The sequence below is a fragment of the Melopsittacus undulatus genome, chromosome 11 (genome assembly GCF_012275295.1).
Source record: "Melopsittacus undulatus isolate bMelUnd1 chromosome 11, bMelUnd1.mat.Z, whole genome shotgun sequence".
Classification (NCBI taxonomy): Eukaryota; Metazoa; Chordata; class Aves; order Psittaciformes; family Psittaculidae; genus Melopsittacus; species Melopsittacus undulatus.
In genome coordinates, this window is record NC_047537.1 from 2,028,117 (window position 1) to 2,049,898 (window position 21,782).

The 21,782-nt window shown below is 43.9% G+C and overlaps 1 protein-coding gene across 4 annotated transcripts in view; it reads left to right on the top strand.

The window, feature by feature from the left end:
- The window catches only part of DAB2IP (DAB2 interacting protein), a 131,347-nt gene that overhangs the window by 13,899 nt on the left and 95,666 nt on the right, over positions 1-21,782 (top strand). For 3 of the 4 annotated variants that reach the window (XM_034067921.1, XM_034067919.1, XM_034067918.1), the window contains one exon: positions 11,797-11,915. In XM_034067921.1, coding sequence (XP_033923812.1) covers positions 11,797-11,915 — 119 coding nt within the window. Of the gene's footprint in view, positions 1-11,298; positions 11,397-11,796; positions 11,916-21,782 lie in introns of those variants that run through there. The other variant, XM_034067920.1, reaches the window with a different exon arrangement.

The window sequence follows — 21,782 nt, forward strand, 5'->3', positions numbered from 1 at the left end:
TCTGTGCTCATCTGCCTTATACAGGAGTGGGTGGAATCTGGGGTTAGTTTCCTTTCTGTACTGACCTTACTTAGTAGTTGATTATCTGCTTTAATACTGGGAGCAGACATGACCATGGTTTTAGACATACTTGGGGAACAGCCATGTGGTATGGAATAAGATGGGATGAAAGATCAGTGTGTCCAAGTAATGCTGCCCCATATCCCTGCAGCCATTAACTTGTGAGCACTGCAGGCCCCTTTCAGAAGAGCAGGGTCAGAAATGCACCCCTATACTTCCCTATATATGCACCTTGCTTGGTGTTCTGCACCTGCCTGTCAAGTCTAGACTTTAAAAAGATTTACAAATAGTAATGGAAGCTTTGCTAATATTAGGAGGTAGAGGAGGAAATGGCACTCAGAGCACTGCATGACTGGCACAGAGCTGCTCTAACCCAGGGACAGCACACAGGCCACGCTCACCTCCTGGTTTCAGACCTGCTCCGGGTGAAGCTTTCCTTGATAATTAGCAATGAGTCCAAACCAGTTAAGGAATAAATGAACAAGCCTTAAAGCTGCCTGATAGAATTGAAGTTTCCTGCTGGTTGACAATATTCCGCTTTAAAGATAGTAAATCCACTGCTAATAATTAGGGAAGAAATAATCACTGCTAAGACCCAAAATAGGGTCTGCTACTTACAGTGTCTGTCTTGTTATTTTGAGGGATAAGCAGCAATGAACTTCACTTGCCTCCAGTCCTTGCAGGCTATTCTTTTGGGTTTATATCCCTGGCAAGCTTTCAATGTGAGCAACCCAGGCAACCTCATTGTCAGCTGGGTAGTTCAGTGCTACCCCACATCACACTCTTCACCACCTTAACCCAAAGATCAGACACAAGGTACAAGGTTAGGAGGAGAAGGAAAGGAATAAAGGTGGAGAAAAGCACCAGGGAGTGTTCTTGAGTTCTATTTAAATTGATGGTTGGATATTTGTGATTCCATCGGAGCAGGAAAAGCTGCTGGGTGCTTTGCAGCTTTATTTTGCATAGAGGGGCAGGGAGAAGCTTCCGGTCTCAAAGGGCAGGGTGAGCATTTCCAACCTCTGGTTTCTGTTTGAATTAGGAGGGACTTTGGCATTTTGAGAACTCCTTTACAGGTTTATAAAACCACCCTAAAGTTCTCCAAGTTTTGGTGGTATCATTTCAAGTAGAAAGATTCTTTCTACCCCTTCCTAAGGATTATTGTCTGTTACAGTCCTCAGCTTTCTTAATTGGAATACTCTCTGATCTGTGTGCCATGAAGGATAGAAAGGCTCCTGAGAGCAAGGCTGGTGTAACCCCTGTACGTGCCATGCGTGTGTTCCATGTATTCCTTCCCTGCAATTTTTCTGCCTTTTCCCAAAGCTGCAAGCAAGTGAATCAAAGTGAAGTACTCATATCATAAATTGTGAGGTTAGGACAAATGAGCTTCATCTTCAGTATTTCCCCATTGTCTGGAATTGAAGTTGTCTAGAAAGGTAGATAGGGAGAGAAGCACGACTGATGTGTTACAGTTGGTATCCCCCATACCTTTACCAAAGCTAACATTTTTGTTTGATTGCAGCTGTAATTATGGCTGAATACAAATGTTCCAATTTAAGCTTCAGAAATGTGGTGAAAGGCTTTGGAGCCAAGAGCATCTGCCTGAAACATGAGTTTCATATTTGAATGAGTAACTCTTACTGCAAAATTACACGACAAATCCCTGCATTCAAAGGATAATAATAATTTTTTATTCTAAACATATCATCTACCAACTGCTTTCTGCAGATTTATTGGCCTAGCAGCTGGTTTGCTGGGAAATGTGTTATTAAAAGCACACAAGATTTGTCAATGAAAATGCAGTGACTTGATGTCGATGCCTTTCTGTAGACTTCGAGTTGGTCATCAATATTGTGCAAAATGGGGTTATCTCCTCCAGTGTTTGCTCTGCTCTGAAGATTTCAGATGGAAATGAGGAGGGAGATGCCTGATGACTGGATACAGCATGACATCCGTGTGCTGCTCCAGGGCCATCAATCAAAGCAGGGAAAGCACATATGAAACACGCTCATGAAACAGTTTATCATATAGGAAAAGTGGACTTTAAAAGAGAACATTAATGCAAACAGATTTATGGAGATGGCTTTCTCATCTCCCCTGTGTGTTTATTGCTCATCTTTGATACCTGTTCTTACATGAGGCAATGCATTTGACTGGTTAGGCTGCTGGCATGGCAATATATTTGACTGGTTAGAGTGCTGGCATAGGAACGAAGCATTCTGGAGAAGTAATCCTGGCTTTGCAGTTTATCTGCTGTATAGTCAGTGTAGCAAGTCACTTAGACACCTCTGCCTTCCCTGTCCTCTGGGACCTGCCAAAAGAATCTGTTTTGACAGTATTCCCTACCTGCTATTCCACCTCTACCTGCATTCCCTCAGTTCTCTGTCCCTTCTTGGACAGCAAGCTTGTTGAAGCTTGGATCTTCCTATGGATTGTCTTTTAAAAGGCACTTTCTTATTTCTGGTATTGTAAAAGAATTATATGAAAAGATACTCTCTTTTCCTGAAATCAAAGAGCAGCTTCATTTATCCCAACTATTCATGCACAGATTCTGTACCTGGTATAAAGGTGTTGGGCTAAGTTCTACCTGCAGTAAAGGTTCCAAAGTGCAGCTTTTGAAGCCTCCTGGGCTTCTTAGACCATGGCAGAAGCACCAAGGGACTGTGGATCCGGATGTTTATGGCCATGTGCCTTGCACTGCATTACTTTATCACAGCAAGCAGGTCCCTTTATGTAGTTATATGCCAGTATTTTGTGCACAGGCTTGAAGTCTTAAGAACCTGCAGGTGTTTTCCCTTGGATGCCTCCTATAAAAAGTCTGAGTGATAGAGACTATCAATCTTTGCAGAGTTTGGTTGGTTTCCATGCCTGAATGGGATCACCAAGCATCCAAATATACATTGCTACCGTGTCCCCTTAATTCTTTATCTTCAGCTAAATCACAATTATATTTGAAAAGCAGGATGAATGTAATAATCACGGCTGCTATTGAGTGTTTAAGTCATTATTATGCTACAAAAAGCTTGATAGAAGTGTGAATAATTTTCTGTCAACTGGGGATTATCCCTTTTAATCTCAGAGTCACTCCTTGTCCCATACCTGAGGTGTCAGAAACATTGGAATCTGTTGCTCTCTGTTGTAAAATCAATCTCCTGCATGTACAGCATGTGGGAGACTGTAAATGTGAAACTTCCTGTATTTATTGAAAGTCAAATGCTGAAAACTACATCATAAGCAACCGGAGTCTCTGTACCCATAGGATGTGCTTTCAAAGTGTGGAGTAACGCTTCAGATGCGTATGTTCTGGGTGTGGAGATTGTGTTTGAAGTCACTTAAACTCCCATGAGTCTAATGCAGTGAGTATGGTTCTCTTCAAAAGTGCATGGAAAATTGCTGTGGTCTTTCTTAGAAATGTGGACATTCCTTTTCTGCTTCTGCCCTTCTATCCTGCAGTGGGGATTTGCTGCAAAAGTGGGTGGTTGCCCCAGCAGGAGGATGGCTGTGGGTCTGTAATAGCTGTGCTGTTTGAGAAGCTGCATCTGGAATCACTGCAGGCATCTCTGCCATCCCTCAAGTGAGAATGGGCATTTTCCGGGTGCAAACAAGGCATGAGCAGAGCTCCTCCAGGCTCCTGGGGAAGGTTGTGCAGATGCACACTGCCTGCAGGCTTCCTTTCAGAGCTCCAGCATCTGAACTGCATGAGCAAGGGTGTGCATCAGAGAGAAGCCATTAAAATACTGTCGTGGAAATGACCTGAATGGAGCATGGGATGTATGTGACAGCCATCCTTTCCAGAGGCTTGGTTTAACAGGCAGGCAATTCCCTGCAGTAAAACAAATAATAAGCTTTGTAGGAAAATAAACCCTTCTCTAAGCCTAAAGTGGGGAAATGAACACATGTTGGTTGTGATGCTTTGAGGAGGGACAATTCATCTCTACCAGAAGGATTCTGGGCTTCCCCATGTTACATGATAAAGGGAAATGGAGTCATGACAACCCCTGGCATACTGTTAAATGTTGGTATTCTCCTCTCCTTGCTGGCTGTATGAAATTCAATCTCCAAATTGATCCATATAAGATCATCCTGCTTTAACTATTAAGGTTAAATGCCTTACTTTTTTCTGAAGTACCAGTAAAATTGACTCTCTCCTAGAGGTCATAGATGTTGGGATGTTCCCTTGAGTTTTTCTTGATGACCCTCACTGTGGCTGGATTAGTTTGTTTCTTAAAACCTTACATAGAGAATTGTCTCTGGTTTTATGTTACTCAGTTTTCCTCTTTGCAGTAACAAGTCCCAGAATATGGATAAAGTGAAGCATTCTGTTTGCTCTCTAAATGACTGGCACAACTGCAGCAGAAAGCAGGCTTCATGAGCAGTGTGAACCATTCTCATCCACACACTGCTGGGATCTTCAGGGACTATCAGACACTTTGCTTAGTCCTGAGGCTGTCAGGACACAGTTTTTCCTCTGCTGCAATTACAACCTGCCATGGTGGTTGCCAGCACTTGGTTTCAACTTCTGCTCAGCAGTGACAGCTTTGTTCTAGGGGACAAAAGATGGCCAGGAACATAATTTGAGCACCATTCTCTAAGGAGAGAAAGAACAGAGGAAAGCAAAGCTTGGAGTCCCTTTTCCAGCATTCCAAGGAGAAGCAGAGTCTGGGGATGGCCACAGCAAGTCTGGTTCCAGGAGCTGGCAAGCAGCTCCTGCAAGGTGTTACCTGGTCTAACTTCAGTGAAGCACTGGGGAGCTGGGCTGCCCAGCACTGCACAGGAGGTGCTCTGCTTCCATCAGGATTGTTCTCACTAAAGGCAAAGAAGTTCTGTATATAAACAGCTTGTCCTCTGGGATGGTTAAATAGGAAACTTGTTTCACTCCATTGACATCCTTATCCAGGTGACATCCTCACTTGGCTTCATCTAGGCAGGTTTTTCCCAGTCACTCCTCTCTCTGGGTAAACAACTGGTTTTGCTCTTCAAAGTTACTTGCATTCTACCTGTATCTCTGTTTCTGCATCATTCATCCCTGGTTGCTCAATTACCCTTCTCTTGTCTTCCTAAGGAATATTTATCTGTCTTGTTCAGATGGGAGATGTTGACAGTGTGATGATTATGGAACTGTGAACAAATACTCCAGAGCCGTGTGGTTGTGTTTTAATAGGTGAACAAAGGAATCTGAATTGAAGAATTAGCTGATCCCTGGATAACAACTGCTGTTGAACTGCAGTCATGTTCTGGAGCCTTCCTGGTAGTTGCATTCCTTCATCCTGCCTGTTCCATGTGCTAGCTGGGAATTGCAGATGGAGGATTCCCGAGTTTTCTGTTACTTTACTGTAAGGCCTTGGCTTGCCTGAATGTTCCTGGTAGTTCTCTTGGTCAGGGACTAAGGGCTGTGTGCTGGCTGGGGGTGACTTCTTCAGAGCCTGGATAAGAGTCTTTCCCTGCTAGAAAAGAGCAGAAAAGGAACAGAGGGAAATTCTGCCAAGAAACATTTAGCTGAGTATGATGGAAATGTCCTGAGCTCTCCAGCACTGAGGGCTGCCATTGTGTGCAGTGGTAGAAGGACCTGTGACTGGGACATAGGAAATGTCCTGAGCTCCCCTTCACTGAGGGCTGCCATTGTGTGCAGTGGGAGAAGGACCTGTGACCGGGACATAGGGAAATGTCCTGAGCTCTCCAGCACTGAGGGCTGCCATTGTGTGCAGTGGGAGAAGAACCTGTGATGGGGACATTTTCAACAGGATAGGTAAAATCTTCACAAAAATAGACCATAAGCAGCAATCCTCTTTTGGCCTGAGATGGAAAAAGGATGAGATGTTATGTGCTAAAGCTATTGCTTCTTCTGTCTGTGATTTGCTGATACTTCCATGTATTAGATTTGCCGTATTCATAATTAACCCTCAGTGCCTCTCATTCGACGTAATTCCAGGTTTCATGACCTAGAGAGACCCACACTGTCCCTTTGGTGACCTGTGGGCCTCAGTGCATCTCCATCTGATTTTACAAATGGACTGAACTGAGTGTTTCCAGCGACACTGCAAATTTGATTAATCTCTTTGCCGTAGAAGGGCAGTGTTGCTAAGCAGCACTTACCAACACGAGCTGTTTCTCACATTCCAGGACTGCTTTATGGCCTGGCTCACACACATACCCTCTCATGCACTTAAGTCCTGTATCTCTGTGTTTACTCTCTAACTCCGGGTGCCAGAGCACAAGTCTGAGCCCTGCGTGTGGAGCAGGAGGATTTGAGGTTTTGTTGCCATCTCTCACTGGACACGCAATGTTTTTGCAGCTGGTTTTTGTTCTTTTGGGGTTTATCCTAACTCCAAGACACTCGTGTCTCAGAGGGGCTTTCCTTATCCATACAGAATAGTGTTTTAATGTAACATCAGTCAGAGGAAGTGGTGGTTCATGGATGGATGTCACTTGCTCTCACTCTCACACGTGAGAGTTCCTTACTTCACCTCATCTGTGTGTTTCTTCAGGGGCTCAAAAGGTGGCTGGGGAGGGTCCTGAGATGTTGAAATGAGACTGAGAAAGAGAAACCAAGGGACCTACTTTTCACCCACTTGAACCAAGTCATGTGTTTGGCCTCACCTGAACAGAAGGGGCAATGTTAGTCTGTGTGTGCATTTCAGGGCCAGGCAGGACGGGGCCTGGAGCAACCTGGTGTAGTGGAAGGTGTCCCTGCCCATGGCAGGGGGTAGAACTGGGTATTGCATGTGCTAGAAGTGCACTCTTTGGGGCAGGAGACTTCACCAGGGATGTCCATTCGGTCACCTGCTGAATAGAGCCCTTGATCACATCTGACAGGAGGAGAACTGGATGGTGGGCAAACAACTTATAGCTTGGAAGTTCAACTCAAAATAGCTGACAGTAATAAATGATATATGAAGTCTTTGAAGGGATACATATACTTACATGCACATGCCTCTATACACTGAGCAAATAAAAACTATTCGATCCGTAAAGGTCAGCACTATACATGCAATTCCATTCCTTCCTTGTATCAGTGCCAGGAGACCACTCGCTGGATTACTGCTATTCTTAGGCTTTGAGAGACATTTGATTCCTAAACTCGGTGGTTTCTGGTTTGGGCACTTGTTGTAGCTCAATGCAGTCATGTTCTACGCAGGGAATAGTAGAGGTGGGCACTTTGGTGTCTTTACCTGGTAACAAACAGTATCAAATGCTGCCCCAAAGAGGTTCCTATTTTAATTTGAAAGCCAAGACTAACACTGGTAATTGTAGAGACAGGTAAACTCACCTTGTACACTCATGGCTATAATAGGATGCTTAGCATTGGCAAGCCTCTACTTGGGTCACAGATAGAACTATTAATTATCCATTCAGTGGAACCTCAGTAAAAGGCTATTCCCGTGTGCTGTGGAAGAGCAAAAGCAGGAAAAGACCTGATTCCAGAATTAAGTTTAATATAAAAACAGAAATTAAGCATCTAAAGCCTGAAATAAGGATGGGTCTAGGAGAAAAGATTTACTCCAAATTTTACACTCATAATCTTATCCCTTATATACTACAAAAATCCCTGACATCAGATACAAAATACTGCTTTACACATTGAGACTCACAGCAAGTAATTATTTGTGGCAGTTTCATTATTATGAGTAGTGAAAAACTCCCTGACATCCTCTCAAGTCCTCTGATTTACTTGAACTGAAACAAAAAGCTATGGAAGAACTATGAAAATAACCCCATCTGTTCACTAGTTCTTGTGATACCCTGTTTATTGTGTGCTCTTTGGATGAGAGCATAAAGCAGGACCTGTGTCTGCTTCTTCAATGCTCCCGTTAGAGCACTCTAACTCGCGGTTCCAACCCTCACCCTTTCCCATGTGGGCTTGGCCAGCCCCTGTTCTCCTTGCTCAGGACATGCTGAGAGCTGCCAGGCCGTTTCCAAAGGAAGCTGCTTGTGATGCATCCACCTTGATTTACTGATATATTATGTTTAAATTTCATATATATTATGTTTCCATGGTGCTGACTTGTTATCTTCCAAACTTTATCACGTGGGTTCACTGCAAATGAGCATTAATGGTGTGGGAGTCAGTGCCAGATACAAGACTTGCATCAGTACTTTATTTTTCAGAAAACAAGAGCTGAGGATTTTGCTGTCATGAATGCTCAGTTCTGTACCCCTCTCTTCACTCTCTTCCTTCTAGTGTGCTCATCATTGGCCCAGGCTGTGTGAAGGTACATAGCTCCTGCACCTCAGAGGCATACGACTCTGATGGGCTTGCGCATATGCTTTGGAAGGAATATTAAAAATGTTCAAATATAATAATAAAAGATTATAATTTAATAAAATATCATTTCCAGGTTCTTGAGTAATTGGAAATGACACAATTGATAAGCAGGAAAATTTTTAGTGAGAGTCCTGCCTTCCTCCATCTGCAGCAAGATGATGGCAAGCAAGATAGGAAACAACAACCCAGATCCCAGCAGACTGAATTGCCCTGGTTTGAATTGTGCTTCCCTCTTTAGCTGAAGTAGCAGTGATTGTTATTAAGCCATTCCTCAAAAGGATTTGTTTTGGGTTTTTTTTGCTTTCATTCCTTGTATCTTAATATAACTTCAGTCAGCTCTTCTGATTAGAGCTATTGTGTTCCAGACTTGAGGATGTCAGAATCAAAACTGCAGGAACGCAACAAGAAAAGCAATGCCCTTGACTTCAACAAGTGAAATCACTGCACAGGGCAAGCTCTGTATGTCTTTTTCTTGCTGGGCTATTTAAGTTCTGTGCCACACTCCTCTGTGGACTTTGGATGGGATGTCTCATGGTTTTCTGCTGTGGCAGATTCTGAAGGGATGCTTGGGCTCTACAGGTTTCTATTTATTGTCATTTCACAGAGTCTATTAACTTGTTCTGAATGGAACCTCCCTGAGTCTGTAGTTTAATCTTTCCTAAGATATTTTTACTGTTGGTATATGCTGCCCACACATAGGAAGACACAATTCTGCCCTAGACAGCTCTCAGTGTAAACTTAAAAGCATTTAAAGAACATACAATAGAAAAGCCACTACTTTAATTACTGGAACCCACAAGAATGCAGCTAGGCTAGAGAAGCAGGCGATGTTCATCGTGTAGGACTAGCCTCATTTGTCTGGAGATCAGAGTCAAATGTGCTTTAAAGTCATAAATGAAGAAGCAATGGATGATGATGATGTTCTTATGATCTCAGCAGGAAAGCATGGCAGTCACACCCCAGGTCAGGTTGTCTCTCTCTTGTTTTTGTGGAGACCAACTCTTCTGTTTTTTTCTTACCCCTCTAAAAATTACAGGAGATTGTAATTCACACATTAGACTTTCTGATCCCTGGCATGCACTATGGAGGTGCAAAGTATTGCTATAGCAGCATCATTTATCAGCATTAAAATCTCTGACATCTCATTCTCCCAAGGAAGCTAGCAAAGAAAGCTGAAAATTGCCCAGTGTGATCTTCTTCTGGTAGCAGGGAATGTAAAAACAATGGGAAACAGAAGGCAAGTAATGTCTTACTGCAGCCCTAAATTCTCATTTCTGAATCCTGCACGAATCATCTAACAGTTGTCGAGATGTGAAATACAAGGTAATGAGAGAAAGCTGAGATCATCATCTGCTGCAGAAGGTATTTGGTTTTTCCCTTGTCAGTTCCCAGTCCAGAGTTCAAAGCTGTGACTGGATGTGAGGAGATGGCTTGGTAACACAATGACACATTTGTGACTGTGCTGCAGTGATGGAGGAAGTCCACTCTTGCTCCTGCATGATTGGCCAGTTGCATATTTTAGATCTTTTCCTTCCCAGCAAATACTGGATAATCTCCAGAGCAACCAGAGACCTGATCCAGCCAGAGGAACAAGAGCATGAAGAGTTCATATCATAGTGTAAGGCTGATATCATGTCAATAACACCAGTATGAGGCCAATACCATAGTATGAGGGTTATATCATGTCGATAACATGAGTATGAGGCTGATATCATGTTGGTATTATGAGTACAAGGCTGGCTAAGGTCTGAGTACCGAGGGAAATATCTTAGCAATGTTCCAGACAATGCAAATCCTCAAATCTGCTGTTTCATTGTCATGTTTCTCTATTGTATAAAAATTCTCTAAAGGAATTTCTCATGGACAAAAGCCTTCTGAAAAGGCCTTTGTTATCTTAGGCACTGGCTTTGTGTAAGGTGCAGTGTGTGTCACCTGATGGCTTGTGTTACATACATCATGCTGTTTCAATCATGCAAACAGCTCCTGGAGAAATATTCAGTTCACATGGATGTGTGTTGCATACTTCATTTGTAAGGAAGGTGGCACTTAATAACTGTGAAACACCTTGGGTTAGATGTTTTGAATTCTTGGTGTGCTAACAAACAGGAAAGTCACTTCCATAACGAGAGCTGTGCACACTGCCCGAGGGAATTGTGCAACCCGAGAAAAACAGAATGTGACCCATGAATGTCCTAGGTGGGGAAGGAGTGTTTAAATAGCATGAACAAATGACAGGCTGGATGTAACTTAGACTGTGATTATCTTCCTACAAGACATATAAAGGGTATTAATTTGTAAAAGGGAGCTCCTAAAGGCTACATGACCTGTATCCATTCCTTAGTGTTGACTGGAGAAGCTACTGAGACTCCACCTGGAGCGGAGGAGTGCTCTGTGGGTACATCTGGGATGCTGGCATAGTACCCAGTGGAAAGATACCCATTCTTCTCATATTTCTGTCCTTATACGTGTCAAAATCTGTGCTTGATCCAGGGGATATCTTATCCCTGTTCATGGGGATTGGGAAGGGAAGTGGTGCATGCAGAACCTCAGGTTGTGCAGGGATTTGCCAAGTTGTTTGTATCCAGCTGAGTTATTTCTTTGGTATGATGGTGCATAAAAGGAACACTTCTTTAGGCTTCACCCCAAATCCTGGTTTCTCTTCAAAGTGCTGCCCCTTTTTCCAGCTACTGTTCTCAGGCACTCTAAACACTGGACACTACAGTAGTGTTCTACTTTTATTGCCTTATTTAGGGAAGAGATTAAATGTAATGTTCAGATTATGTAGAACATTAACTCCTAACAATAAGCAAATAAGACATTAGAAGCTTTGCTATTAAAACGTTTAATGCTGGCTTTGCTGAGGAGCACTACGGGATCCGTGACTTATGTTCCATGAGGGAGGAGGCGCAGCGGAGAAGAAGGCGCTCTGCGTTCAGTTCCTTCCTCCGTAAAGATAGTGCCTATAGCTGCCCAGCCGGGCGCTGTGCTTAGCCTCTATGGAATAGTTTTACGTGCAGCTCAAACACCTGAATGCAGCCCTGCCACCATGGCTGACAACCTGGAGGCTTTCGAGCAGGTAATGAAGTTCTTGCCTGTCTCCCAGCGAACAGCATCTCACTCCCGAGCCTGCGAGCTGGAGCGGCCGGGCTGGGCCGGCGGAACCCGGCGTCAGCCTCTGCTCCCGTCAGGAGTTGCAATGTGCGAGTCTTGTCTTTCAGACAGTATTTTTATGGGAGCTGATGGTTGCCAGGGAAACGGAGGCTTCGGGGAGTCTCACGCCGACGCAGCGCCCGGCCCCGGCAAGCGCTGGGAGCAGATGTTGGCTGCGAGGAGCTGCGCTGCTGGCGGCCGCACATGAAGGCGGCTGGAGAGAACCATTTGCCTGGCTGCACCCGCTGCAGGAGAGCAGGGCCAGGGCTCGCGCTCCCTTTCTCCCTTTTTGGGTTGTAATTTAGTATTCTTGTCTCACCCCACAGGGGTTCCTCAGCCGGCGGCTCAAAGGCTCCATCAAAAGGACAAAGAGCCAACCGAAGCTCGATAGGAACAGCAGCTTCCGGCACATTTTACCTGGCTTCAGGAGTGTGGACAATGAAAGGTAAGGGGACGTTTCTCAGGGGGTGGGGAGGAGGGGGTGTGGAAGAGAATGAGCATATTGATTTTTCCAGGTCTTGTTAATATCCTGCTTATGTTATTCCGAGCAAGGGCCACATCTGTGATAGAAGTAGACTTGCTTAATTTCCAAGAGGGGTAGTTTTAATCTGTTGGCGAGTACACCGTGCAAGCCCTGCCTTTTCAGGCTAGATAACATGTACAGAGAAGCCCGGCTGCTCTGCTTTCTTTTCCCCAGTAAATCCTAAGTTGATGCACCAGCATATAAATAGCACACAGATGCAGCAGCCAGAGCCGCCTGCTGCAGGTGAGGGAGGGAGGGGAAGGATGCTCACACACTGGACTACACTGTGAACATCGCATTAGACATTGTGTGAACAATAACAGAACAATAGCAACCGTAGTATCCCAAATCCCTCTCTCCTCCTTCTACACACACACACACATCTTCAGCACAGCCCTTCACTGCCATCACTACACTGAGATGGATTCTCGGCATGTGGCCGAAGCTGCTTTTTCTGTCTGAGCCATGACAGGATCTTTCAGTCCAGGAGGGATGTGTTGCAGGGAATGTGCAGATGGATCGCATGAAGCATTTGACATGGGATGGTCAGTGCTGGAGCAAATGCAAGTGATATAAAGGAGAAATGAGACCTTGGTTTTATTCCTCAGCTCAGTTAGAAAGTACAGAGGCTCTGTAGTGGATTTGTATCTATTTATGTCCGTGCAGGTTTATGTCAGTGTGTGCGTGAGACAGGCACACGTTCCAGGTAAATTTATGTGTAAATTCACATGCAGATCAAGGTCATGCTTGGGTAAGGGAGACTCCATTACAAAGAAACAAACTAGTGGCTTGCTTTCAACCCTACATGAATCATTTTGGGGAATGACACAGAAGTACTGAAGTGCCAAGGAAAGTGTGTGTCTGAAAAGGATGCCAAATTGGACATAGGCTGATGTAACCGTTTGTAGTAGTGGCATTTTCATATATCAAAAGGGTACTTCAGAATCCATTAAGTAAATGTTTCACTTTAAAAAGCAATGACAACTTTTACTTTGGTTTAGTTGTACTTATTCACCGGAGGGGCTGTGAATTTCTGAAGCCCTCAGATGACAAGAGTTAATCTGGATTTTTCCTTACCTGCCCTATTCCAGCCTCCTAAGCTTTTTCCTTCTGGATTCTGCAAGTAGAAGGAGTGTGCTGGTCAGTGCAGAGTAATATTTCAGGGGTTGCTATCTAGGAAGACAGAGTTGATTTGATTTGTGTGCTGCAGTTTTCACAAATGCTCAAAGTAGGGCACTGTGTTCCGTATGGAAGACAAGCCAGTGGAACCGGGGATGTGCCTCTAGTGCTGCTGCTTCCCTCAAAGCACAGGCACATCAGACACTGCTGTGTTCTATCTAGATGGATTTTGTTTCTTTCTGTGCATTGGCAGCACCGAGCATGGGAATTAACTGTTTTGGCCAGCCCTGCAGCCAGAATCATTTTCCCAAATTAAGCCTTGTTATTTCCCTGTCCTCCCAGCACAAGAGCCTGGAGCTTGCTGAGCAGGGTCCTTCAGGGAAAGCCACATTTACTGCAACTTTTCTTTAAAGGGATTCCGTGAATGGCTGTAGAGCATTTCCAGTGTAGAGCTGAAAGGGTGGGTTAAAGGAGAGGTAGCATTTGGCAGCCTTGAATAAACCCCAAAGATTTGCTTATATCAGTTTTTAGAAACTGAAAATGAAAGGCTTCCATCAGGCAGTGTCAGTCAGAAATGCTGTATCTGTGATACCTTGACATGCCCTGATGTGGAGGAAACCATCTGACACGTGATGGCTTTTGACAGCAAGATTTAGACCTTTGGCTTTCACAGTAGTGTCAGGTCTGTAATTGTAGGCAAGTGTCCTTCTGCAGAAGACCTTGGCCTTAGGTCCTGTTGCTCTCGGAGAGGTGAAAGAAAAACAGCAGCTGGGCTTCTCAGCCATGCAGTGAGGGTTTGGGTTACAGGAGATAATTTTATCTTCCTGAACATTCCCATCCATGCCTGCTAAAATGCACAATGCACTCACTTCCCTGTGTGAAAGAGCTGGAGTCCTTTCGATCCCTCACCTGCATTTTCTGCTGTCCTCCCTTGTCTTTCCTGCAATCCAAGAACTGTTTCAAGGAAGCATCTGGTATTGGAATATTTGCCTCTTAAATATTTGATTCTTGACTCCATCTTGTATCCAAGCTGACTGTTCACAGACCGCTCCTTTGCTCATGGATATTCCCATTGTAGCAGTGCTCTGGTCTGGAGCTGTGTAGGATTTCTGCAGGAGATGCCATAGCAGAAATAAATAGTGCAATAAATGCAGTCAGAACACTCCAGGTTGAAATACTGACCTACAGGAGATCATAAATGGTTCTGTGACTTGGCTTTTGTGCATCTAAAGTGGTACTGTGTCATGCTTCTTGGTTTCTTTATTTTTCCTTCTCTTGCATGTCGTGGTTAACCTGCTATGTACAGCAGATGCGTATGGATAATGTGCATGTACATGTACAGGCAGCTGACTGGGGGAATGGGTAGAGAATAGGATATAAAGAAACAAATCTGTGCTTTTTACCCTGTGTTTGAGTATTGCATGCACTTAAATACATCATGGAAATTTAAAGCGGAAAATTATGATCTCCTACAATAGTGAGAAATTTTACAGTGTGAGTTTTATGACAAAGGAAAACAGGGAAATAATGTGAAATGTGGGAAAAGTCACGGAATGTTTCACTGTTGGGAATCACCTTGTTGATTTTGTGCCCATTTGGGCTGGTTTCATACCTTGCCATGGCACAAAGCGAGCAGCCAGGTTTCCAGTGGGGTCTCACAAAGCTGCTCTTCTAAAGTGGGGTTATTGTGTGCTGCGGGGAGCTGACAGCTTGGAAATGGGGGTTCCATCTCGGGTTGATGTGCTATCCACCAGTGTTCCCCTGGCCATGGCCAGGCAGATGTTTGTGGTTGTCATGGGTTCCCTGTGTGTATGTGTGTGTGTGTTCAGAGCAACTGTGAAAACTGAAAGAATTCCAGGTTTGGAAAACCTTGGATAACCATTTTTTTCGCTATAGAGAACATCTGGGGGATTGCCCAAAGTGATGTGTTAGAAAAATACACTGATTACAGCCAAGCAGAGCTTATGTTTGCAGAAGAAACATGCTTGTTTCTCATGGAATTGGATTTTACAGTGATCGAGAAGAGACCTTTTGCAGACCAAAGGGTTTGCAGTAACTTCAATAAATGATTATGGGGTTCATATGATGTGGTTTGCCAGATTTCGAGTCTCTTGCATCCTGGGAGTCCTGTTACTGTAACAGTGATAAATTTACTGATTGTGAACACAAGAAGTAAAATCAGATCAAGTGTACCAAGAATTCTATGTGAGAGGTGCATTAATCGGGTACAATCAGTTTATGTAAGTGTGAGGTTTCCAGGAGGATTGCAGACCAAGTGCTCCTTCCCGTTTGTTGGCTGCTTGGATTGCTCATTAAACCTAAAAAGGGTTCAGTAAAAGTGGCCTTTTGCTAACAATGTGTGCTGCAGCCTGATTTATTACCGCAGCTAACCAAGTTTTTATCATGGAGCCTGAATGTTTCTCTTTGTAGCAGCCTCTCTGGAAACAGCCACAAATCAAGCATTTGGCAGATGGATTTTCCTTAATTGGACCCACATTTCTCCTACAAAACTCATGATGGAGAAAGTTGCTGGGTTGGGCTTTGGGCACAGGGAGAACTGAGAGAAGGTTGTTCTGCTGCGGTTGCTAATGATGGTGGTCAGTGCGTTTCTGGTTGTTCTCTTGTTGTAGTGACCTTCTGAGGCCCTGCTGCCACTTTCTTACAATAATCTTTTTAAACCTCATTTCTGACAGTTTGTCAGGAATTTAACGAGTGGGGTCTTGGATGGGGTTTGGAATGGTTTTTAAATCGAAGTACATGAACTTGGTCCCATCTCCCCTGCAACAGGCAAAGGCTACACTAGCACTGAGAGGGCAGGGACACAGCATCACTTCACAGGACAAATACCTTCAGACTGCTTTGATCTGGTGGAAGATGGGTGCTCTGTAGAGCTCCGTGTTCTGATGGGATCCCAGTGTAGATCATTCCTAGGGATGCTATTCCTCAAATTCATTCAGTGCTGAGGGACTCTGCTACTAACGTTTGTGATAGTTTTGTGAGGTTTTTTTCCTATTTCAGAAGATAACATTCTATTTCAGCTTTTCTTGGCACTACAAAAGTCTGAGCATATGGTTGATTGTTAAATGAGCCTCAGCCTTGGAAGGGGTACAGCCATGCCATAGTAACAGCAGCGACCTGCACTCCTGCGACTTCCTCTTCCAACCGCTTTGTTTCTTTATCCCATCAAAAATCTCTGCTAAGAATCCACAGAAGGAAGAGGAAGTGAACAAGTCATGTCCTGCAGTGCATTTAACTCCTCATGTGGTGCTCCTGCAGGCCGCCTTGTGGGTTTTCTGTATGCAATAGGAGAGCATCAATAACTCATGAACGTCTGTGCTCATACAGTCAACTTAGTGTGTGAGTTCTTTCCAGGTCTCATTATCATTTGTTTATTCCCAGCAAACTTGATACACCAAGTATTTTTAGGCATGATGAAAGTGGTTAAGTTTGATGTGGATATGGTGCTGGAGAGCTTGTGTTCTCTTCTGCCTCCTTACTCTAATGGTGTTCGTAGCAAAGCTTTCTAAGTAGGAAGACTTACAGTATTAAGTGTGGATAGTGAAGGGTGACACTCACAGCATGTTCAGTACGGTGCAGCGGCCTCTGGTTTTAATGATAATCAAAATACTGTGAGGAAACACTGCTCAGTTTGTATTGGAATCCATTCAGCACTGTCAGTGTCAGTAACTGAAATGCAGAATGAAGCATCTCGCAAGGTCAGGATCAGGAATACCTGGAGGTCTGGTACCATGGGCAGTGTCTGCTCCCACCCCTGGCCAGGGCACGAGCATCAGTAGCTGAAGGATTCAAGCACAGACCCACAACTGAGCCTGGCCTTGCAGAGCACCTTCATTTCTATCAAGGCTACTTTGTCCTGGAATATGTAAATCAGTCTGTTAATGGGGTTCCTTTGCAAAATATTTCTTGAACCAGAAAGTTAATTACTGATCTCTAATTAATGGCTATGTAAGGAGGCTGGAGCAAAGGCAGAGAACTGCTTTGAAGGAGAGATGCAGGAGGAAATTACCAGTTATCCCCAGAAACTCTTCTGTTCCTCATTTTCTTATGGTATTAGCAAGTTTAGAAGCTGGTATTCATATATTTTAAAAGGATGATACTCTTAATGGAAAGAGGGAGTTTTGGAGGAGGAATTGGGGAGGCACTGAAACAACAAATACAGTCCTTGATATGGAAGAAAGACCAATATTCATACAGCAGAGCCTTGGCAAAGCTCAGGCTCTTCCCTGGTCAGTGCTCCTTGCATTACATGCGCTTGAGGAAGGAAAGTAGAACTCCAGGTAGATCGGGGAGGTTGCAGATCCATCTCACCAGCCCATGGGTACAGAAATAGTTGTTCTAAAGCCCTGTTCAGCTGCTCCAGCCCTGAGAGGGACTGAGAACAACCTGATGCCTTTAGCTTCTCCCAAGGCAACAGCAAGGTTTCAACTATTCTTCCTGTTAAATTGGTTTTTGCACGTGGATGAGAGTCCGTTATTCATATCTGAGGCTGAGGTATTCAGTATTCTCAAATAAATACATAAGCACTTCCCCTTATCCTACATATCCAAACTAACTTGCTGACTAAATAGGGAGGTCATGTCTGATATCTTTCAGTAACCAACTGTATTAATTCCTAGACATTTTTCAAGCCATAGGAAAATGTCAAGGGAAGGGCTAAGAGGCTGGAATTATTTTAACAGCCTTCCTCATGTTCCTCCTTTTCCCAGGTCCCTAACAGTCCAAAGGGTGCTGTGCCCCATGTGGTGCAGCTACCGCTTTGACTCCACTTGGAGTCATGGAGCAAACTGATACAATCCTCCCTGCTTCGGCATATGCAGCACTATTGGGATAATTGGCTTCATGCATCTTACAATTAGCTTGCAAAAATATGTTTTGCATTCCTGACCTTTTCTCTCTAAGCAAGGCCATTGTTTCACTGTCCTGCTTAATTACAAAATATAGTGTTGTGTGAGGGGAGAGATGGCATCGTTGTAGCGTTGCCTCTAATTTGACGAGACATCATAATGGGGAGTTTTCATACTGAGGGCACTGAATTAGTGTAGCGTGAAGCCACAGTGCTCCAAACCTAAATAAGGAGAAGTGAATTTTATGCTCTATCTTTTTGACGTTTGTAATCAAAGCATTGTATTCCAGCTGCAGATGGTTAGTGTTTGAAGAATGTTTGGTAACTGCTGACAATCGGAAGGCTTTGTGTCGGCAGCGGGAGAGCAGGTTGATTAATGGATGGAAGGATGCTGTCTTTCATTTTCCCCTTCTCACAGGCTGAATACACATTATTGACTCATTTGGCCATTGCCTAGCAGACACGATGTTGTGGTGCATCAGTGTACACCTCAGGGTTACAAGCAGATAGTTCTGTTCCTACCCTTCCAGCAAAGACTTAGAGCCAGGGTGACAGTTCAGTTGCATTGTGGCTGATGGCGTCTTGCTATTCCTCAGCTCAAAGACAGATTCTGCTACTCCATTAACATTTTGTTTCCAAACAGATCATTTATTCTGGCTTCGCTGCGGTGAGATTTTCATGTGCATGAATTTCAGTGCAATTACATTAGCATTACTCTTCATGTCAATAAACTTCAGGGGGGGGGAAAAAGAGAAGGAAAATGCCATCACTACAGCCTTTAGACCAGGAGACGCTTCCTGTGAGTTCTTGACCCTTCTGTTTGCTAGTTTAATTATTATTTGTTGACAATAAGAACTAAGATACTTCTATCCCAGGCTGAAACACTCTGGCACACAGTGAAAACTGCTCATGATGAAGACATGACCTTAATCTGGGAGGAGCAGTCTTGCTTTCCACAGGCCTCTGTCCCCTGGCCATGTGTTCCCTGTGCAGCAGGTCCAGTCATCACGCAGTCGCAGGAAGGTCAGCAAGTTGATTCCATGGCAGATTATTATTTAGGTGATGATTTTCTGATTGACCAGGGCACTGAACCAACTCATTTAAGTGCAGAGGAACAGGGAGACGGCAGGAAAGGACTTTTCCTTTCAATGGCATGTGCAGTTGCATTTAATGAGGTGCAATGTCAAACTCTCGGTGTGTAGCCATGGGGGAGAGATATCCACTTGGCATCTGCCTCGTGTTCCGTCTTCCAGAATGGAATTTCCCTTCTCATAGGAGAAGTACATTGCTTGATGGATTCAATTTCTCTGTCCTCTACTCTGTCATTTCTATTGGCAATCAGTATTAGCAATAAACGTCTCTCTCTTGGAAGGAGGAAATGTTTAAAACCAAGTTTCGCTGCATTCCATTGAAACTCTGCAAAACCTTGATTGGAAAATCCATGTGAAGGGCAAAGAGTTGTAAGTGAGCACATAACAACTGATGTTGGGCAGGGTTTGCCATCCTTTGTTCGGGAGCTGGAAGACGCGGCTGTTTGACGTGGGTATCTTGTTATCCAATTTCATATTGCAGTGGTCGTGCACAGAAATGCGCCGATTGTAGCTGGAGGCAGCGTGTGCGCTGAGCTCACTGCTGGCAGCTCCTTGTACAGAGCACTGGGTGTAATGATGTTCAAGACTTGTGAATATAAAATAACTCTGTCAAGTTCATCCATCAGCTGGGAGGGAAGGGGAAAAACAGACGGGAGAAAGAATACGCTCCTCTGTCCTTCCTCCTTACCACAGTCTTTAATAATGCCTTCTGATGTGGAGCCCTGTCTTACATGATGATTAGGGAGGTATCATTTAGTTCATTCACATATGGATGTCTTCTCAGGCTCTGATGTTATGATCTTGTTTATCTGGTTGGCAGTGTTCATCATTTTAACTTTCAGTACAACTACAGAATATCTCATTTTCCCTGGCAAGATTCAGGTCAGGTGTGATGAAAAGAAGCAAGAACTGATTTTAATTGAATGAAAGCACTTCATTTTCAATTGAATTAAAATACAGTTTGTTCTAAAACACTTAACTGATTTGAACTGAAGCCAAAAATATGAATTTAACTTTAATCCATGTGTGTTATATAAGTAATTCGATGAGAAAGGGATGTGGCATGCATTGCACATGATTGATGGTGTGCAGGAGGGTGGCATTCATTCACAAAATGATATCAGTGTATTAGTAATTATTCAAGCCACAGGTATTCTATCAGCCCTTGCCCTTTGCTCACAGGTACAGATGTCTCTGGGGCTGTGCTGGCCCTGTGCAATAGCCATGGCTGGGACATGAGAGATTACACACGTCCCTTGCTCGAACCATTCCAAGCTTCTTCCCCATAGGAGTCCCTCTGCAAAGTACTTACCAAATGATTTAGATAACTCAGTTGTATGTACCTTGAATAATTAATATTTTGCTGTTCTTGCTGTGTGGGAAGATTTGTTCCATTATGGATGTGTTTGTTCCTATACAGAAAAAACACTTTAAATTATATGGATATATATATATACAAAGAGAGAAGAATTTCTATATCATTTTTTTCCTGTCAAAAGAGAATTGACCTGTGTGTGTGTGAGAGATTTTTGGCATTTTCAATCAGAATACAAAGTGTTTCTTACTGCCTTAGGACATAGCAACAATTTTAGTCCTGACTATTGCTAAAAACCAGTGAGAAGCGAATTCGAATTCCAGTTGCCATTTGCTTGATTTTGGTGCTATTTGGATCTCTTTCATTTTAACCCAGGTGCTTTCAGAAGATCAGGTTTACATGCTTTAAAAAACAACACTGCAGCATCTTCCATTTCATTTGGTACATTCTGAATTGGTTACTTTAATGCTTTACCTTCATACTTTAGTCACTGACATGGCACTGCTCACTATTACTCTGTATTGCTCCATTTTCACTGTAACTTCTTCCTAAGTAAACATGGAAAGATGTGTCTGTGCAGTGTCTGTGCTGGTGAGCAGAGAGGGCCAACATGGCACCATTAGCACCCATGGGAGTGCCTTGGTGGATGCTGGTGCCCAGCAGAACCAACAGGGAAGCAACAAACACTGGCCATGCCTTTCCTGAGCTGGCTCCATCTGCAGAGGCTCTGCATGGAACCTCTCCAGCTCACCCAGAATTAATTATTCACTGATCATCACTCAGACCTTATGGATTAGGGAGCAGGGAGAGAAGCTGGCAGGGGGTGGATAGAAGATGGAACAATTTGGATTGCAATTAGTATTTCATTTCTTTCCTTACTCCCAGTTTGCTTAAATTGGAGATTACATGTGAGAACCAAGCGTGGATTTATACCCCAGCAGTGGAAGTTCCCTGTGCACCAGAAACTCGCAAATCCACCATAGTCTTTAATCTCCCCAAAGAGATAGAACACCTGGTTCATTGAAGGACTTGAAACATCAGCAGTGCAAGTTTTGCTCAGAGACTGTTGCAGGGGAGCAGCAGTGCCCTGGCAGAGCAAGGGCACTTCACTGGTTATGTCCTACCCTTATGATGATAGAATCATAGAATGGTTTGGGTTGGAAAGGACCTTAAGATCATCGAGTTCCAACCCCTGCCATGGGCAGGGACACCACACATTAGACCATGTCACCCAAAGCTCTTTAGATATTGTCTCTCTCCATCCATTATCTCCCTTGTCTTCTTTCTAACTCCATGAGTGTGCTCCTTGCCAGGAGTCCTTCAGGGATTATGGCTGTGGTGGATCCATGCTGGATACCAAACCCTGTCTGGAAGCACCCCTGAGCAGACAGCCTCAACCC